Here is a 16,795-nt window from a genome sequence, read left to right as displayed (position 1 = left end):
TTCTTTTTTGATTTTTTTAATTTTTTGGATTTGTTTCGAAAGGCGGAGTGTCTTAATTTTTTTTAATATTCTAAACTTTTTGGCTTTGCTGTAATACCAGAATGTCTACGAGTTTCTTTTTCACAGTTTTTAAACTTTTTGGTTTTGTTTTAAAACATTCTTAAGACTTTAGACTGCTTTTCTTGGTAAGTATAAAACTTAAACCTAATCAAATTCGAAAATACAGTAGGAAATTTAGAGGTTTCCTATTTGGCACAAAAAGGTCTGAAAAATAGCTTAAACCGAAGAAAGACTTAAAGATTTAGACTCAAAATGTGTAGACTAATTTTTGCCACACCCTGTATGTATAGTGGAATAAAGGCGTGCACATATCTTTAGGCACTTTAAAACAGCGCAGGCATTTAACTTTTTCCATAATCCAATAAGAAATGAGCAGCAGCTTGCAAATATTCTTTCTAATCAAAAGACATTTGAATGATTCATAATATTTTCAGTGAAAGTATTTTATTACTGCTCGGCGCAGAAGGTAGGCATTTAATACACAAATGTACTAGGGTTTCTTGTTTAAGTATTGTTTTTGCACCTCAAGAAATGGAGCCAGTAAAGTCAACAAATCAGGTTAGTTGTTCTTGAATTAACAGGTTAGGTTGAATTGGTCGGTCCGTGAGGAGATCACATTAAACTGAATTAGTCCATAGTGTTACCAGAAGTTGGCTGACCGACCAAACTAATAAACCCTATCGAAACCAGGACCTATTTAATAACAGACATTCAGTAAAATGGATCGCATTTTGTTAATTCAAACGAATTTTTCGTCAAGATAACAAATTTGCTTAGTTATTTCAATAGAAGAAACATTTTTGGTCTAGGTTAAAAATATTCTGTAAAAATGACAAATTATTAATCAATCTAATTGATTTTTCTGTTAAAAGGACTGGTTTCATTGGTCATTTCAACATTGAACAACTATTAATATTATGCAAATGCAACAGCTAAAGAGAAATGTATGCTCACGGCGCTCACTACTTTCTTATTATGACTATCGTGCCACATAAAATCTCTGTCATATCAACAGGCACTGTTATTGTCATTGTAATATTGACGAAAATCTGTTATTTTAACAGTTTTCATTGGTATTCTTAGGGTGAAATTAATACTTGTTAGTTGATAGCGTAGATCTAGGTGGGCCGTGGTGTGATGCTAGCGTGATACGTCTACTACACCGAAAATCCCGGTTCAAGGCCTGGAAAAAGCAATAACGAAAACTTAATTTTATTTTTTAATAGAGCTGTGGCGTACACTTGTTTTACTTATTTTTATTGACTTCACTGTATGAACACTCAATTTAGAATCAAAAATTTGTTGATTCAGCAATTATTTGCGATGGTTAAAAATTGACGGAAATATCAGTTCAAATAACCCGTAGTTCGGTTGATTTCACCATCTTTCAGTGTGGTTGAATAAAAAGTTGCAAGCCCACCATTGATTGCTTCGCTCGCTTGTTGCAAATGCTTGCAGTGTTTATGTTGTTTCAATAATTTCAAATTATTACATATTATAACAAATCTACGTGATTTAAACACAATTGTCCCTAATCTATTCACAGAGTTAACTGATTGCATTTGACATCGCAAGTAGTTCAACAAATCTCGATCTTGCTGGCACAACAACAAATTTCGCATGAGCATTATACAGCAAGCGTAAGACGTAGAAAAAAGCGTAGAAAAAATCTAAAACTATGACAAGGCATATTTATTATAATTGCAATAAGTTGCATAAAAATTGCATTATTTGCAAAATTGTGTATTTCTTATATAATTTACATGTGTTTTTGAAATTTGTTTAACTTTTGCACGGCCATTCGTATTAACTGAATGATTGTTTGTTGGTTTGCAGTTTGGTCAGGAAGTTGTTGCACGCAACAAATGGCTGCCATCCAATTTGTATAATCAAAATTTTTGTTTTTAGTTTGGCAGCATTTTTCTTTTAAATAATTGTTTTGGTAATTTGCGGACAGTTTTTTTTGGTTAATCTTAGTTATTACTATAGGCGCTTATTTATTAAATTCAGCATGTCTTTGGTATTTGAATGGCGCTCAATTGACTCACACCTGCTTGTTAGAGTAGGAATGTCAAGTGTTGTGATAGACAAATGACTACTTGAGCCAGCAACGGAATTTCACAATTGACAAATTAAATTATGTATGTATTTACCTACATATTTATGTTCAAATTTTGCCTTATTTTCTAAGCTGAAATACTTTAAATTTATAGAAAACGCATTTGAAAGCCATGTGCTTATCCGATTGCTACCAAGACCATAATACATAACTACAAGTGTGGAATCGAATATGTCGACAGGTTTCGAGTCGAAGCGATCTGGATCAGAATCTAGCGTTCTAACTACTGAGCTATTACATCTGTATAACAAAATGTAGTAAAAAAGAATCCATGACTTACAGCACTTTTCACAAATGAAATTTTTAATTTTTAGAATTTCAGCAGTAAGTTCGAACTTAGAGGTTTTGTTTTGAAACCAAAGATGTCTCCCATCTTCCATTTTTAGATTCCTACTTACTTTTTGTTTTTTTATTGTGTATTGCACTATATTTAGTTTAAACTTTCGGGTTTTGTTTTAAAACTTGTAGGCACTAGTTAAACATTTTTTATTCGTTTTAAACTTTTCGTTTAGTTTTTAGTTTTTTTTTTTTCGTCTATTAAACTCCACACTACTTTTTCAAATTAAAAACTTTAGCTACTCGTGATGCTGCTTAGGGTGCAAATTATGTTTAACGCAAAGTGTAATTGTTTATCATGTGAACCAAAATTCCTATGATTTAATCGGGGATTGCCCGTATTGCTTTTTTAAATGTATGAAAACCTATAAGAGCATTCATTTACTTCACTGAGTGACAGTAAATGCCTTTATGAAATTTTCGGTATTATATAGCGGTAACTATAAATATGAGTGACTCCGACGCATAGTGTCACGGCGTCACACATAATCTGGCCGTAAAAGTCGATTGAAACCTTCCAAATCCGTACGCCACCTATCGAAAATTTTTATTCGTTTTGTTACCTTTTTTCGGTATTCTGTTTAATGTGTCAGTAGTTGAATGTATAGTTTCTGAAAAATTGGTCGTATGATTTCCCCGCTTAGTACGAAATTTCTATTTTCAAATTTGATTTAGCGATAAATCGGTTTCGGCGTTGCGCCATCATCAGTATCATTTTTCGAAACCCGGTTTGTGTCCAAACAAAATTTGACAAAGGATGACGGAAAATCGTTTCAATATACATCAATTACTCACCCTGTCGGAAAATCATCAAAACAATATGAATTCTAATAATTTCTTCCTGGGCACCGGAATTTTTTCCTCATATTTGATGTCATGTCATTGGAGTTTCAATTACGTAGGAGGTATTAAACCTGTAGCTAAATGGGTCGGTCTCAGAAATTGTTTGCAAGAGTATGCTCGATAATTCTAAATATATAGCTCCGTGCGTTATACTGTCATTGACAATATTTTTAATTTCAAACCACTAGCAATCTCTGGCTGATCGGGAATTTACTCAAAACAAACTTCTTATAAATTTTCTGATTATCGTCACCCGTGCTCCAACGGAAGTTAATATAAAGGAAGTAAAAAAAAAATGATTGACACATTCAAAGTTTAATGAAAAAACTTCGAAAACTGTTCCCACTTTAGGTTTTATGAAATTTCAAGTACATACATTGGCATTTATTTATTTAAGCTAAAACGACTACAATTGTAAAACAGTTCTCACTTTGAAAAACTGTTCCCATTTTCAAACACTGTTCTCACTCACTAAAACTGCTCATGGTTTCAGATATCTATAAAATTCCAATTCCCATAATGTATTTGTTTAGGCATTTGGACTAAAAAAACTGTTCCCACTTTAGATATACAACGGTTTAAAAACTATAGTCAGTGTTTTGCTTGTTCCTACTTCCAAAAAGTTTTGTTTATCGCAGTTATCTATGAACATGTGCGTATTTTAAATTGTAAAAACGATTCAACGAATTGTTGCAAGGTAATTGTTGCATATTTGCTGGGTTTGTTGTTATAAATGGTAAGTTACATATGTACACAAAAAACTCTTAGTCAGAAAAAAGTAGTATGAGGTGAGCCAGATTTATTGTAGTTTTGCTAATCATTTGCAAGACAAGAACTTGTTTTTCATTTATTCAATTACATATATACATACATACGAAGTACACTTATTCACTTGCATGGTGAATTACATAAGAGCTACACAAGTTATTAATATGCATTTAATTGTTTTAAATTACTAATAATATTTGTTATTGACACAAAAATACTTTTTGACATGAATCGCTAGGTATTCATAATCACCGTTTACTGCTTGCTTAATCTAAAGAAGTCAATCATAACAAATCTTCAGTGTATATAAAACAATAATACAAAACCAGCAATTGTCAACGTTAAAATAACCTCCCATATGGTCTAGTGGCTAGGATATCTGGCTTTCACCCAGAAGGCCCGGGTTCGATTCCCGGTATGGGAAGTTTTTTTTTAGATTTTTAAATTTGTATGTAACTTTCTTAGAAATTCATTTTTGAGAAAGTGCACATTAGGGTCCTCATTATTTTAGGTGATATTTTTCTTGCATGAAAAAATTATTGCGGAATTCGAAAAATAATATTTTTTGTCTAAATTAATAATTTTTTGGTGCCTGTACATTAGAATGCTCATTTTTGTGGTGATTTGTTTCTTTGCCCTAAAAATTTGATTTACACACAAATTACGCGCAAAAAAATTATATTTTTACCAGAGACGGAAAATAATAATTTTTTTTTCGGAGTCCAAAAAGTCCTGGCCAAAAAATTGCCCTAGGTGAAAATGTTTGGGTTCCCAGCCTTTAGCAATATCATGTCGAATCATGCATCCTTTTTATTTTTCGAACTTTTTCCATAAAAGTCCACATATAAAAGTAAAATCTGTATTTTTATTTTTTAAATAATTTTTTTTTTAATTCGGATAAGCCGTTTCTTTGTTGTGTTCCAAATATATTTAAAGTCCAAAATTAATAGCTTTGCAAGGAATTATATTATAAAAGGAGTAACAGTTTCAGCCCCTGATTTTTACTCTAGATCGATCATTTTTTGGTACATGTAAGACATTAGGGTTCTCATTTTTGACTGATTTTTTTCTATTGTCCAATCAGCAAAATTACTGAAAAATTAAATTTATACACAAACTATCCAGTAAAATTAAATTTTTATTCTAGTTCGATTTTTCAGTATTAAAATGTGTTTATAACAATTTTTTGCGAAATTACTGCACTTAATTAAAATCAAAGTTTTGCAGGGTACTTTCCTTTTTACCAGTAGAAATATGTATCTGCTGAAAATGAAACATCCTATTTTATATCTTTTACATTTATTTTGAAATGTTTTTCATCAAATTTGCAACTTATTTTTTAGCGCCATCTACTCACCAGGTCTTGTTATTCGCCCCACATTAAATCGATGTGTATAATTGACTTTGAAATATTTCTCAACAATAGCGCGTTCAGCCTTACCCTCTCCGTTGATTGGTGAAAATAAATATTCAGGATCTATTTGATATTTTAATTGTTGGTAGCTGAAAAAGGCAATGCAGATAACATCGATATTAGGATGATTCCTAAAATATTTGAAATGCCTCACAACGTAAACAGTGTAAGGTGCGGTTTTTCAGCGCGAGTTTAAACTCCAGTTAAAGTTGATTAGAGTTTAAACTTTCCACTTTCTTCGACAAGTAAAAATTTGGCTGTCCATTTCAGTTTAAGCGGCCGTAGTGACTGAGTCAAACTCTAGTCAACTTAAACTGGAGTTTAAACTCGCACTGAAAAAACGAGCTTGTTAACTTGCATTTAACTTGTATGAAAAATTACATGAAGCTACGAACAGGAAAATAGTAGTGGTAATTTAGATGAAATTTCGCTAATAAAATTATTTTTTTCTATTTTTTATAGTTTAAGAAAAAACTACCATGAATTATTTAACTGAATTTTTAATGTAGGTTAGGTCAGGTTAGAGTGGCCACCGGTGCGAGCACCAGTGCATATACGCCCATAAAGGGCCTGTTGTTATACCACGTGGATCTCTCCCCTACCCAAACCAACAGGTCGATTTAGCAAACGTCAGGAATTTCTTAGGTTCCAACTTAACCAGATCACAAAGATCGTCAAAGAAGGGAGATCCAAGGGATTTCTTCCCCTTGTGTCAAAGCGCGGGACTATCGCACAGAAAAGACTTGACTGTTTCTATCTTTTCTTCGTTTTTGCAGCTCCTGCAGTAATCATTAAAGGGAGCACCCAGCCGTTTTGCATGCCTTCCGATTGCTATATGGTCGGTTATAAGTCCAAACACCAGAGATATGTCCCCCCTTCCAAGAAGAAGGAGACTTCTCGTGTGTCGCGCGTCCCACCCAGGTCACACGAGCTTAGCGTGGTAGTGGGATTCAAAATCCATTTCACACTCGTTTCCCTAAGGAAAATTCCTTTTAAAGTGAGTTTACAGGTAGCGAGCTGCATGCTCAATCCCTTCCAGGACGACGAAAGTGGAACCGATGTGCCCCCTCTTGCAAGTTCGTCAGCCATCTCATTGGCCGGTATATCCGAGTATCCAGATACCCATACCAGACTAAGGGAAGTTTGCTCAGCGATCTTGTTAAGAGATTTGCGGCACTTCTCTGTTGTCCTGAACTTACATGAGACCGATCCAAGCGCTTTTAGTACAGCCTAGCCGTCAGAGTAAATACAAATTTGGTTATAGCCGTGAACAGCCGTTCTCAGGTGTTCAACGGCCTCGTTAATATCAGCCACCTCCGCCTGAAAGACGCTGCAATGATTATTAATTGTGCTTTCTGATTCTAAAATTGATTGGGCTACAAACTGCGTATTAAAAAAATTCTCTAAATAAAAATTTCAAATATTCGTGAAATCATTTTGAGATTTTGTTTGCATAGTTTCAGCTACAAGATATATGCCAGTGCTATGAAACATTCCCCATTTTTACTTAATTGCACTGATTGGAAGAACGACCTATTTCAGAACATGATTCCAAAACATCCCGTATAAGAGCGGGTTAAAAAACGTCCTATGCTATAGTTTGTTCTTTAACTGAATTCTGCGAAAAGTTGTTCCTCTTTCACTGTTCCAATAAAAATTGCCTCAAAATTCACAAAAAAGCGGCCTTCAACTTAATATTATACCGTGTACTTACCCAGTCATGCACAGCATTGTTAGCAGCACCGGTATTATAAAAAAATATCCGGGATGTTTTGCTATTAAAACACCCAAATGATAAAAGGATGTATTTAACATTTTATCCACCCAATATATGCAGCCACACCTCATCTGTAATGAGAAGAAAAAAGTGTAAAGATAAAAATTAACAAAATTAATTCAGATTTTAACAATTGGCTCCTTTTTTTAACAGTGTACACAATCCCCCAATCAACCCATTAGGAATTTAATAAGGATTCGCTGATCTATTGGCAGTGGTTAAACTTAAGGTTAAGGATACATTTCACTGCAAGAATATATTTTGTCGTACAAAAAATATGCTCACAGCTCAATGACTATTCATTTTACTGTTAAAAACTTTAGCCCAAATTTTAAATCATTCTTCTGTTTAAGTAATTTCTTACCACTTTTTGCACATAAACGTTTTTTAGCTTTATTCGGTTTAAATTTTAAACTTAGGTTTTAAATGTCCAAATTGTTCTAAGCCAAACAAAAAAGGTTAAAAAGTCTAAATACAAAAAATTTTATACACTTCTTGATTCTTCAATTCTGATAGTGCAATTAGATTCCGCGCATCAAATGCATCGGAACACAAGTGTGGCGTTACCTGATTCGACACTTTTAGAGTTTAAGAACTGGTAACGAAAGCAAAAGGTTGTACTTAGGTTTTTCTCCAAACTGAACGTTAAAACATCATATGTTACCCGGTCTATGAAAAGGTGGCTTATGACTCAAAAAAAAAAAAACAGCTGTTAACAGCTGTTTCTCGAAATTTCATAAGCCACCTTTTCATAGACCGAGTCACATATATATTATTTGAACTTGTTGTTTTTATGCACGGGTCCCTTTTATGGCCACTGTGACATCCTAACAAGGCTCACCGATGTGGATTCGACAACAGATTACCTCTCAAAAACACTATTTTTCGACAGACAAGGTGCAGATATCCTCTAGAACGGATTGGTCGGACGACAGAGTTGGCAGGGAGGAGGCCACCTCACTCTACACTGACGTGTTCAAAATGGACTGCGGCGTCGGTGCAGGTGTCTACTCCTACCAACTAAAAGTCGCGGCACTCAAAGCGCTAGAATCATCGTACACATCCTCTAAAGCCGTCGATAACTGTAAGAGGGTGCTACGTGAAGCAGCCAACCAGGTAGCTGTCACTCTCAGCTGGGTACCCGGCCACAGGAACATTGACGGCAACGAAAAAGCGGATGAAATAGCAAAGGAAGGAGCATCATTAGACATCATGGAAGCAGTCGCGGTGCATCAACCACTCACATCAGTTCAAAGAGATATTCTCACCTATCTAAGGAAAATAGCAATCCGCGATTGGTATTCTATGGACACCTGTAGAATCACGAAATTAATATGGCCAGACTGCAACCAGAAAAGAACCAATGACCTACTAAATAGGTCTAGGAAGGAAATATACAGAATCACGGCCACTATTACAGGGAACTGGCCTTTTGGCACACACACGAATAGAATGGGTATCCCCTACAATGAGAGGTGTAGGAGCTGTAGACAGGAGGGTGCCAAGGAATCGGTTACTCGCTTTCTCTGCGAGTGCCCAGCCCTCGCGAATCTCGGTCCCGAACTCTAGGCAGTTATATGTTTCCGGACTTAAGGGCGGTGTCAAACTGCCGAATTAAGGACATCAGTAGGTTTATTGATCTAACCAAGTAGTTTGAGTAAAACTATACGCAGGGTACATCAATCCAAAATATAATGGGTTCTAGGAGGAAGTGCATCAAAATGGCGTCTAGAGCGCTACTTGGGCCCGGCTCCATAGCCGGGCAGCACAGCAACCAGCCAGCCAACCCTTTTTCGCTCTTATTTGCAATCCAAATCTATAAATAAGGTTTTGGTTGTAAAGATGGATATTCGGGCTATTAGTGAGTTTTGGGCAATTTGGGTCGTACTGCTTTTGTTTAGCTATATTTTATTAAAATAATTTGTTAAAAATAAACAATTGTGAGCACACAACGAAATATATTTGTACTATGGCACTATTGTGAATATTTGCACTGCATTACCCGCAGTTGCTACCATACGCCACATGGCAGCGCAAGCTGTAAGTTTTAATTTATTGATAGAATAGCTGATTTCTGTTGATACTTGATATGAGACTTTTATATTGGTTGCGCAAGATAATAATTTTATGAGTAGTCCAATATGATTTACTAAGGTTTACCCACCTCACTAATGCTAATTTTCCTCTAAACGCCTCTTATTACGAGTATTAAGTATATGAAAATTGTTACGTATGTCCTCGTAATGTTAAAAAAAATATATATATTAATGCATATCACATTCATGGAATTTGAAGATATCACTCAGCCAGACATATGTATGTATATATTTGCACTTACGTACATAACAGGGTTGTTACGGAAGTAAGATCCCTGGAACCGGAATTGGAATCGTTGCTTTTTTCATACTTACCACAGTCGCAGGAATTAAAACCGAATGAAAACGTTGGTACGGGTTACAGAGATATATAACTTAAATTTTCTGCCCATGGGGCCAATTTAGTTTAACATTTAAACTATTAGGGTTTTCATAGTCAGGCGCCGTGAACAGCGCACCTCAGGAAGCGCTAAATGTAATCTTTCACTTGACGCCTCTACAAGTATTCGTGCAGGTATTAGCCGCAAAGGAACTCCACGACTAACAGAATTCAACATGTGGAAATCAGCTAAGCACGGACACGCGACGATTCTCGACGACAAGACGGAGGGACAATTAAAGGGAATAATAACCGACCTAACATCCAAAACTGACCACATCACAGCGGTTTTGCAGTTTCAGGTTCAGAACATACCGGCGGTTCGAAAATGGAAAAGGGAACTGGATCTGGGATGTACTCAACATAGCTACAGTTAAGTCAATCATTTCCACTTCCTGACGTATGCAGTATATTCCAGGCCGAGGTCGATGCAAGACTGCTTCAAGATAGTATGGTCTCCGACACCGAAGTAACAATCTTTGTTGACATCCAAACCGCCGTAAGGGCATTATAGTCCAACGTCAAAAAATCGAATATCATGCGGAGGTGTCGAGCGTCGCTGGCTTCTATAAGTCATCTCAATGTCTCCTTTTGCTGGGTCCCTGGGCACAGCGTCATTGATGGGAATGAACACGCAGATGAGATGACTACCAAACGTTTCCATTTGGACAAAAGTGAAGTGGACAGCTCCTTCCGACCACCGCTGGGTTATCTCCGGGGGAGAATCGAGGAATATGAGAAGAGGGCAACGGACTTGCCATGGACCAACAGGGTTGACTGCGAAGTCTCAAGGCCCTTATGGCCATGCTTGGATAGGAAAGGCACCAGCTTCCTCCCCAAACTGAACAAATCCGCTGTGAAGATACTTACGGGTGTCATCACAGGCAATTGAGCTATCGCACTAATGCTCCGACGGTGGCGAATACCAACAAGCTCCCTCTGGAGAAGCTGTCAGGATGAGGAGGGAGAGGAGGGAGAGGAATCTATCCACCACTTTCTTTGCCGATGTACGGTGCTTCAAAGAAGAAGGCTCAGATTTCTGGGCGCACGGTTCTTCGACAGCTTCTTCTTGGGTTCATCAGGGAAAGCAAGTGATTCGTTGAGGACCACTAGGAGTTAATGGGGTTAAACGAATATGCTGCCACCCTGCACCTGCACTTACTGAGGGCACTAACAATATACAAAAATGTCCCCGAGTGGAAGTGTGGGTAATACCCATGCACGCCCTCTTAACCTAACCTAACCTAAGGTTTTCATAAAACTAATTGCGCTGGAGAAGGTTTAAATTTTAAACCAAAGATGTCCAAAGTCGAAATTAAACAAAGAAAATTTGTGTGGAATTTCCTTATTTGGCAACAGGAGAGGCCTCCGCTGAGTATACATGAAAGTACTTTTTTAAAAACCGCATTTTAAAAACCAAAAGATTGGACGCAGCTTCGGCCGGTACATGAGCCCAGGACGTTTGGTGTCAAAGGCGGACCACGCTACCAAAATTATTGTTGATATTACTCCGGTCAACGTGGTGTGATGGTAGCGTGCTCCACCTATCACACCAAAGATCCTCACGCCCCGAACAAAGCAACATTAAAATTTTAGAAACAAGTTTTTTCAATGAGAAGAAAATATTTCTAAGCGGTGTCGGCGCTCGGCAGTGTATGGTAAGCACTCCAATTGTATTTACGCCATGAAACGCTTCTCAGTGAAAACTGAGATGCCGTTAGGAGTCGTCATAAATCATGTCCTGTCCCGTTAATTTTGAGGAAAAATTAAAAATGGAAAGTTGGAAGAGAAAATTTGGGCCTAAAATATATTCGAAGATTTTCGCGATTTACAATAAATTACTTGGAAAAGTGTTAACACGGCATTTAATTTGTTTGTGTGTAGTTAAACACTGATCGAGTTTTGGTGTCCTTTGGTTCCCCCAATATAAGTCATTTAACGCGAATTCAAAATAAATAGAAACGTAAATAAGGATAAAGGTGTAAGCTTAGTCAGAACTTACGACCTGTCGAAATCCCCCAGCAGCTTAGGGGGCTTAGAATATACCCGCGGCGGTCATGCCTGTCGTAAGAGTCGACTAAAATACCAATTTTTTTAAGTGGTTGTATAGCGCAACCCTTCAAGGCGTTTCTAGCACAAAATATAGCTTCTCCAACCCAATTGTCAACCTCACCTACCGGTGACGAATCCTGTTACTGTGGGAGGGCGGTATGGTCTTGAAGACTTCATGTGGTCATACTAAATCGTTTCCGAGATGGTCGGGCTGGTGTCTTAATGGTGCTTGTTACCGGAACGTACCGGATCTGCATCCGGCAAAGGACCATAAACAATACCAACAACAACAACCTGTCGAAATCGGAGGCGAAGTTCCGTAACAGCCGTAGAACCTACACATATATTAAGCATGAACAGACGAACTGCTTTCAGGCCGTCGTATACACTGAAAGAAAAAGACTGGTAAAATCAACCGAAATACGGATCAATTCAAACGAAATTTCTGTAAATTTTTATCCATCGCAATAAGATGTTGAATCAACTGCTCGCAAATCGTTGATTCGTAATTAACCGTTTTAGTAGTCAAATGAACAAAAAAAGTTGTTGAGACAGCTTTGTACGAAAGTACCTATGTTGCCATATACATAAATAAATAAATAAATGTAAGGCGGAGATATCTTAGGCCGAGCTTCTCTTCCAGTTTGCGTCATGCTCCTGTTTTTTAATTTTTCCTACAAATTGGCGGGACGGGACCTACTTGTTTTATACCGACTCCGAACGGCATCTGCGAGGCAGATAAGTTTTCACTGCGAGCTTTGCATGGCAAATATACACTCGGAGTGCCGAGGGGCGACCCTGCTTAGAAAAATTTTCTTCTAATTGAAAAATCTTATATCTAAAATTTTGATGTTGTTTTGCCCGGGACGTGAACCCAGGGCATTCGGTGTGGTAGGCGGAGTACGATACCATCACACCACGGTGGCCATATACATGCATACGTAAATATGTGAATACATAAATACGCATGCTTGCTACATATACATACATATGTACGCACTTACTAAACGAACTTCAATTGGGCGTACATCAAATATGCTGGCACACATTAAACATTGTACACTTTATTATTTTGTTTTATTAAACGCACTTTCACCAAATTTTATATTTTCTAATTTATTTAATTTATAGTTTTGAACTTCGCTTTGCAAACAGAAATGAAAATAGTAGTTACAAAACTGATTCTCAATTTTTTCAGTTGCAGCACAGCTCATTCTCTATTTCTTCTCTCGCATGTAGTTGCCGCACTTGATTGTTTCGAACAAAACTTGTAGTATAAATGTTTGACGTAACATTTTAAAAAGAGAACTTGTAAGTTATAGAAAAGTAAAGAATCAAATCGCAGGAAGGTAATTCACCACTGGAGAACCTTTACATGTAATTCGGCAAGTTTAATTTTCGTAACACTTTAAGTTGAAACGATTCCAAAACAACTCAAACTTTTATGTTGTCGGAAACATCAACTTTAAAAAAGGATATGTATTTTTGTTGAGCCAAGGAAAAAATATATTTTTATTGCTATTTTTGGAGCTTTTCGGCAGGCTGAGTTAAATAAAACTAGGATTTATGTTTGCTATGTACATACTTGAATGTTGTGATAAAAATATTATTATTCGAATTTTAAATGTTAAATGTCGTTATTGTTATATATCTCAAGTCAATTAATATTGGTTGTAATTTATTGTTTTCATATTTAGAAATAAATTCCCTGATGAAGACGCGAATAAGCGTCGAAACGCGTGTTACTAACTTTGGAAAAATCCTGTTCGTTCAAGCAAAAGTTTTGCCAAAAAAAAAGGCGCAATTTTGCATTTCGCTTGGACGAGAAGTTGCAAAATTGTACCCGATAAATAGGTGTCCCGGTATCTCATAATTTTTTGCACAGTAAATTTAAAAAATGGTTTTTCGTTTTGTATTGATAACTGAAAAACTAGTTTTTTGTTGTTTTCCCATTTTGTGTGTTTTTCGATTTGGTGGTTTTCTTATTTTGGTGTTTTTTTTTTAACAAGTCGCACCAGCATCATAAGTGCAAAGTAGAGAGCGCAGTGAGCGTAAAATTCTCTTTGAAATTGCTCGTGTATTGACTGTTGCTCGCTGTTGAAATGACGAGTGATATCAGTTGTGTTAACAGAAAAGATTAGATTCGATTGATTAGGAATCTGTCAATTTTACAGAATTTTGTTAACTTAAGAGCGACAATATCTCTTCTGTTGAAATGACGAAACTAATTTGTTCGCTTGAAAAAGAACTCGGTCAAATTAACCATAATTCAATCAATTTCACCGAATCTCCGTTAAGTCAAGAACGACAGAACCGACTTGTTGATTTTACTAGCACCATTTCTTTCAGTGTATGCTAAAGTGGGCTGTCGTATGTGCTGCACCTATGTAAGTGTTTAGATATGAATCAAATGTGTGCGTGTAGTCTTCAAATTTAAAGCACTTATTGCCAATGAATTACGAAATTTTAATAATTTTTTTTTTTATAACTATAAGGCACTTTAACAATGTCATTATGACACGCTTGCGCAAATGCACGCATTGAGGTTTGCTTGGCTTGTATTTATAATATAAGTCTGGCGGAATTATGAGCAATTTTACGCTTTGCAATAAGTACTTAGCAAATTATTTGATTGCGTGTAATGGAACTACTTAAGTACACCCATATATACATTCTTATGTATATACAATTGTGTGGCATGTAAATATTAAATAATAAATTTATATTTATAAAATAAAGGAGTCAAGTTCAATGATTTACGAGTAGCAAATTTTATTTTAAATTGTTATTAGAAACCACAAAATAATTAGGTGGAAATAATAAATGCAAGTATGTATGTATGTGTGAGAGTATGCGAATATATATGGCGTATTCCATCCCATTTCGACCAATTTTGAACCCGACCCCTTTAGAATTGGCTGAAAGTTTTTCTTCTTTTTCTAGCTTACGAAAGACGTTTTTCAGAATTTTTTCATCCAACTCAAAAAAAGTTATGAATTTAAAAAAAACACCGTTTTTGTTTTCAAAATGCTATAACTTTTTAAAAGTTGACCGTTTGGGATCTTTTTTTTTTTTTAAATTTGTTTTTAAATGTACTTTTCGGAAAAAATACAAACAAATTTTTAAAGTTTTTTTTTTGTTGTAATTTTTCAGTTTTTCGAGATTTTTCGAATTTTGCCATTTTTTTTTCTCATAAAAAACTTCAATCAATTCTGCAATCATCCCCACTAATCCCGGAGTGGGCCGATATTTTTTTTTTTTTATTTAATTGAAAAAACTTTAAAAATTTTTTTGTATTTTTTCCGAAAAGTACATTTAAAAACAAATTAAAAAAAAAAGATCCCAAACGGTAAATTTTTGAAAAAGTTATAGCATTTTGAAAATAAAAACGGTGTTTTTTTTTTAAAAATCATAACTTTTTTGAGTTGGATGAAAAAATTTGAAAAAATTCTGAAAAACGTCTTTCGTAAGCTAGAAAAAGAAGAAAAACTTTCAGCTAATTCTAAATGGGTCGGGTTCAAAATTGGTCGAAATGTGATGGAATACCCCATATGTTTAATGCGTTAATTTGTTAAAATATCGCCTATGCCACAGCTGCGCAGATAGATCCATTTCGAAGGGTGATGATGAATTAAAAAAAAAAAAAAAACAATAATATTCAATAAAAAAAATATTGTTCTGGCCTTGAGCTCGAATCGAACCTTGAATCCTTTATCAATGGGTCGATAAAAACAAAAACAATTGCAAACTTGATTTGATAATTTATTTCGTAGAAAAAAATTGAAAATCTAGCTCAAACTTTCAGCCGTGTTATGTTTGAAACACCCATATACAAAAATCTAAAAGTTGACGCTTGTTGCGACTTTGTTCAGTTCATAATCACTGCTTGTACCAGAAACTCTTTTACACAACAAATAAATTATTTGCGCTCAATTCCTCAAACTTGTCAAAACAAAGTAATTTTATGTGTACTTCAAATCAATTATTTTTTTTTAAATCTATTCGCAGACGTAATTGTTATTGCTTCTGAATTTGTATCGAAGTGCGCATCAATAATGAGATTTTGTAAAACATTAAAAATATATTAACCAACAAGTAAGGAAGGTTAAGTTCGGGTGTAACCGAACATTACATACTCAATCGCTTAACTAATTAAAAATTTCCATTATAGTTATTAACTAAATATGCTCATTAGGCTCCTATATCAGAACATTTTTATGGGAAGTTATAAACGCTTAATAAATAAAATACAAAAGTTGTCATAAATAAAATTTTAATTTTAGCAGGCACTTTCAGCCAAAAAAAACCCGAGGGTTCTGGGTTCAACTCCCAGGCAGAGTAACATCAAAAATTAAGAAAAAAGTTTTTCTAACCATCGTAGTCTCTCGGAAGTGTGAAAACTCATCAAGGTGCTTATGTACGCAGATGATCTGGTCTTGCTTACGGTATCACCTGAACAGGTACAGGAAATCGTAAACTCCCTTCACAACTAGTATAGTCAATGGGCACAAACTGTCAACTTGAACAAGTCACAAATAATGGTATTTAGGAAAATGGTAGAGCCCCCGGTTCATGGAAATGAATCTACGGTAGCGAGGTTATTGAAGTAGTTAACGAAGACAAATACTTTGGTGCGCTTCTCACTTGTCAACTATCTTTGAATAAACATTTGGACTCAAAATTGGCGGAAGCTAATGTTATTAACGCAACTTGGCTGACCTATATTAATAACCTCGCATCTGTTTGCAGCAGAAAATAAAAGTCTTCTAGGCTGCTTCCAGGTCCATTATGTTCTATAGCGCGCAGGTGTGGGGGAGTCAAGTTGAGAAACTTCTTAAATTTTTAATAAAGAAACTGATCTTCCCTCGCTCTATCCCAAACTACATGTTGCATCTGGAAAAAGCCTGTACTTGCTCTATATCGCTCGTTGGTTTAGCCTATCACATGACAG

At 35.6% G+C, this 16,795-nt stretch overlaps 1 protein-coding gene and 1 non-coding gene across 3 annotated transcripts in view; one reads left to right on the top strand and one right to left on the bottom strand.

Annotated features, from left to right (window-relative positions):
• Positions 1-16,795, bottom strand: part of Ptr (Patched-related) — a 126,085-nt gene that overhangs the window by 28,670 nt on the left and 80,620 nt on the right. For both annotated transcript variants that reach the window (XM_067771481.1, XM_067771480.1), the window contains exons 2-3: positions 7,255-7,388; positions 5,484-5,629 (exon numbers count right to left, since the gene is read on the bottom strand). In XM_067771481.1, coding sequence (XP_067627582.1) covers positions 5,484-5,629; positions 7,255-7,388 — 280 coding nt within the window. The remainder of the gene's footprint in view (positions 1-5,483; positions 5,630-7,254; positions 7,389-16,795) is intronic.
• TRNAE-UUC (transfer RNA glutamic acid (anticodon UUC)) lies at positions 4,479-4,550 on the top strand. Its single transcript has one exon. It is a non-coding gene; the product is annotated as a tRNA-Glu (tRNA).

This window comes from Eurosta solidaginis, chromosome 3 (genome assembly GCF_040869045.1).
Source record: "Eurosta solidaginis isolate ZX-2024a chromosome 3, ASM4086904v1, whole genome shotgun sequence".
In the NCBI taxonomy this organism is placed as follows: domain Eukaryota; kingdom Metazoa; phylum Arthropoda; class Insecta; order Diptera; family Tephritidae; genus Eurosta; species Eurosta solidaginis.
This window is presented reverse-complemented; position numbering and strand designations above follow the sequence as displayed.